This window comes from Sphaeroforma arctica (assembly GCF_001186125.1).
Source record: "Sphaeroforma arctica JP610 unplaced genomic scaffold supercont1.310, whole genome shotgun sequence".
Lineage (NCBI taxonomy): Eukaryota > Ichthyosporea > Ichthyophonida > Sphaeroforma > Sphaeroforma arctica.
The window spans coordinates 61,981-64,723 of NW_014040248.1; the positions used below are offsets into that span (position 1 = coordinate 61,981).

General features: G+C 33.9%; 1 protein-coding gene across 1 annotated transcript in view; it reads right to left on the reverse strand.

Annotated features, from left to right (window-relative positions):
* Positions 1-1,780, reverse strand: part of SARC_05071 (hypothetical protein) — a gene marked incomplete at both ends in the record, with an annotated part of 12,173 nt that extends 10,393 nt beyond the window's left edge. The window contains 2 exons of the mRNA XM_014301077.1: positions 122-280; positions 1,622-1,780. Of these exons, the coding sequence (XP_014156552.1) occupies positions 122-280; positions 1,622-1,780 (318 nt within the window). The remainder of the gene's footprint in view (positions 1-121; positions 281-1,621) is intronic.
* Between the last annotated feature and the right edge of the window lie 963 nt (positions 1,781-2,743).

The following is a 2,743-nucleotide window of genomic DNA, read 5'->3' on the forward strand; positions in this document are numbered from 1 at the left end:
ATATATATATATATATATATATATTTGTATATATATATATATATATATGGCAAATATATGTATATGTATATAAATTCACATGTATATACACACATACATTTGTATATCACAAATCTCACACCTTTGTCGTGCCTACAGGCCACAGTATACCACTGGATTCGTCAGCGTCACCATCGCCTCCGCCGTGTGAATTCCATGAGAGCATTACCTCAGCCAAAACAAAGCCTCCCAAAAACGTTAACGTACCAATGATCATCACTAGCAGACGCCGCCGACGACCCTGAAAATACGTTAAACCAGTTGACGATTCATTCATGATGCGATAGTAATGTGGTTACAAAGGGTGAATGTATGGCTTGCATATAGAAACGTAGCGTATTACGAATCTTGTTGATACGATACAAACGCTGACCTTTCATCTCCATACTACAGTGGTACGAGAACTCAGGGTCAATCTACTACGACACTATCAAGATGGTACAAACATTAACGATTCATACAATAATACTATAGCGGCGAGCGTACAAGGTGTAAACCTAGGTATATTAACATATGTAGCATGTACAGAATTGAACGCTAACATCCATAATATATATACAGAACTGAACGAGAACACAATATATATATATATATATATATACATATATATGTATATATATATATATGTACGGATGTATATATGTCAATAAATGTGCACATATATTTGTATTAGGCACAAACATATAGATATATAGATATATATATATATATATGTGTGTGTGCGTGTGTGTGTTTCTATGGGTATATATATATATATATAAATATATGTATATATATACACTTCTGTATAAACATGCATACATATATAGGAAAATGAATACAAAAAAAACACACAAACACACACACACATATATATATATATATAGGGTTTTTTATATATATATATATAGTACATAGTCACACAAATACATACATTAATACATGTACATACACAAACACACACACACACACACACACACACACATATATATATATATATATTTGGGTGTGTGCGTGTATATATGTATGTATGTATGTATGTATATGTATATGTATAAACACACACACATACATATATATATATATATGTACACATATATTCATATATATATACATACATGCATATAGACATACATACATACAATCATACATACAAACAAACATACATACACAGACACATAAATATACATATCCAAACATACATACATGCATACATACACACACATACATGCGTACATACATACACACATATACACGTACATACATACATACATACATACATACATAAATACATACGTATATATATATATATATATATATAAATGTATATATATATATATATATATATATATATATATATATATATATATATATATATATATATATATATATAAATGTATATATGTATATACACACTCCCACACACACACATACATACATACATACTAAATACATATATATATATATAAAATAGTATATGTATATGTATATATATATATATGTGTGTGTGTCTGTATGTTCTTATGTTTGTATGTACGCATACACACACACGTATATATATATATATAACCCTAAAAAAACAAGAGTATCATTTCTTACACACCTCTTGCTGGGTCATCAGGTACTGTGCATGGCAATGTTGTGCATATGACCTATCGTTGTTTCTATGCGTGCCAATCAGTGGCTGTCTTTCATTGTGTACGCCTTCTCCTATGATCAAGCCTGCGGCATCTGCAGGTTCGTTGCTCGTGTACTCCGCCATGGTATGTGTATAAACTATTGAGAAAGAGGATTAGTATAATCTACCGGTCAGTGGCCGTGCCTATGTATACGGTGCTTCTAAGCTAACAACAAGCCTGGTGCTGTCTTCTATTGGGATCCCACTGGGGTGTATTTATATTAAGGCTTATGCGTCTATGGAGTTCCGGTTCTGCTTGTTATCCAGGCGACCGACTATTCCCCTATGTTTCCAAACTAAAACCTTACACATGGGATGGTGCAAAGTACTTTGGAACGGGGGTGTCCTGGTTGTCTATATGGTAACGTAAATGAAAAATGTATCTAAAAAATAAATAGGACAATCAGCTGATCTCTGAGAATGACACATTGCCAGAATGCCACAGATTCCGTCATAACTTTGACTCGCGCAAAATGATATCAGATTTAGTCTTCAGAGACACGTGATATTGCCCAGTCGCCCACGTCTTTCGCAGCATAAACTGCAAATTGCGTGATGAATAATTGAATACCCGTTAGAATATAAATAGAAGAGGCGAGCAGTTCTGTATCTTTCAATACGGGTGAGAATGAGTCGCAAAACACGAGGTGATATATTTAAATAAGCGGACGCATCTCAGAACTTGATTGCCTGGGCAGGTTGTAGGTGCTTCCTGGGGTCAAATGGCCAGCGGCAGAGTAGTTTATACGGTCGGGATTACTGGAGTACAACATCATAATGTAGTCAGTGCTTCGCCCTTTTCAAAATTACATCTACGCTGTAACGGATAGCTTTAAATCGAACGACTATGCTGACACCATTCAGGATATATCTGGGTGCTAATAAATGGTTAATAAAATTGTGAAAGACAATGGACTTCATCTATGTTTTTGATGCTGTTGTCTTGTTTGAAAATCCTGAAGTATATGGTGTACAACAATATTAAGGAAAGGTTTGTACTTCATATTTAAACGCCCCCCTCCGTAGTTTGTAAACCGCTATAGCAGT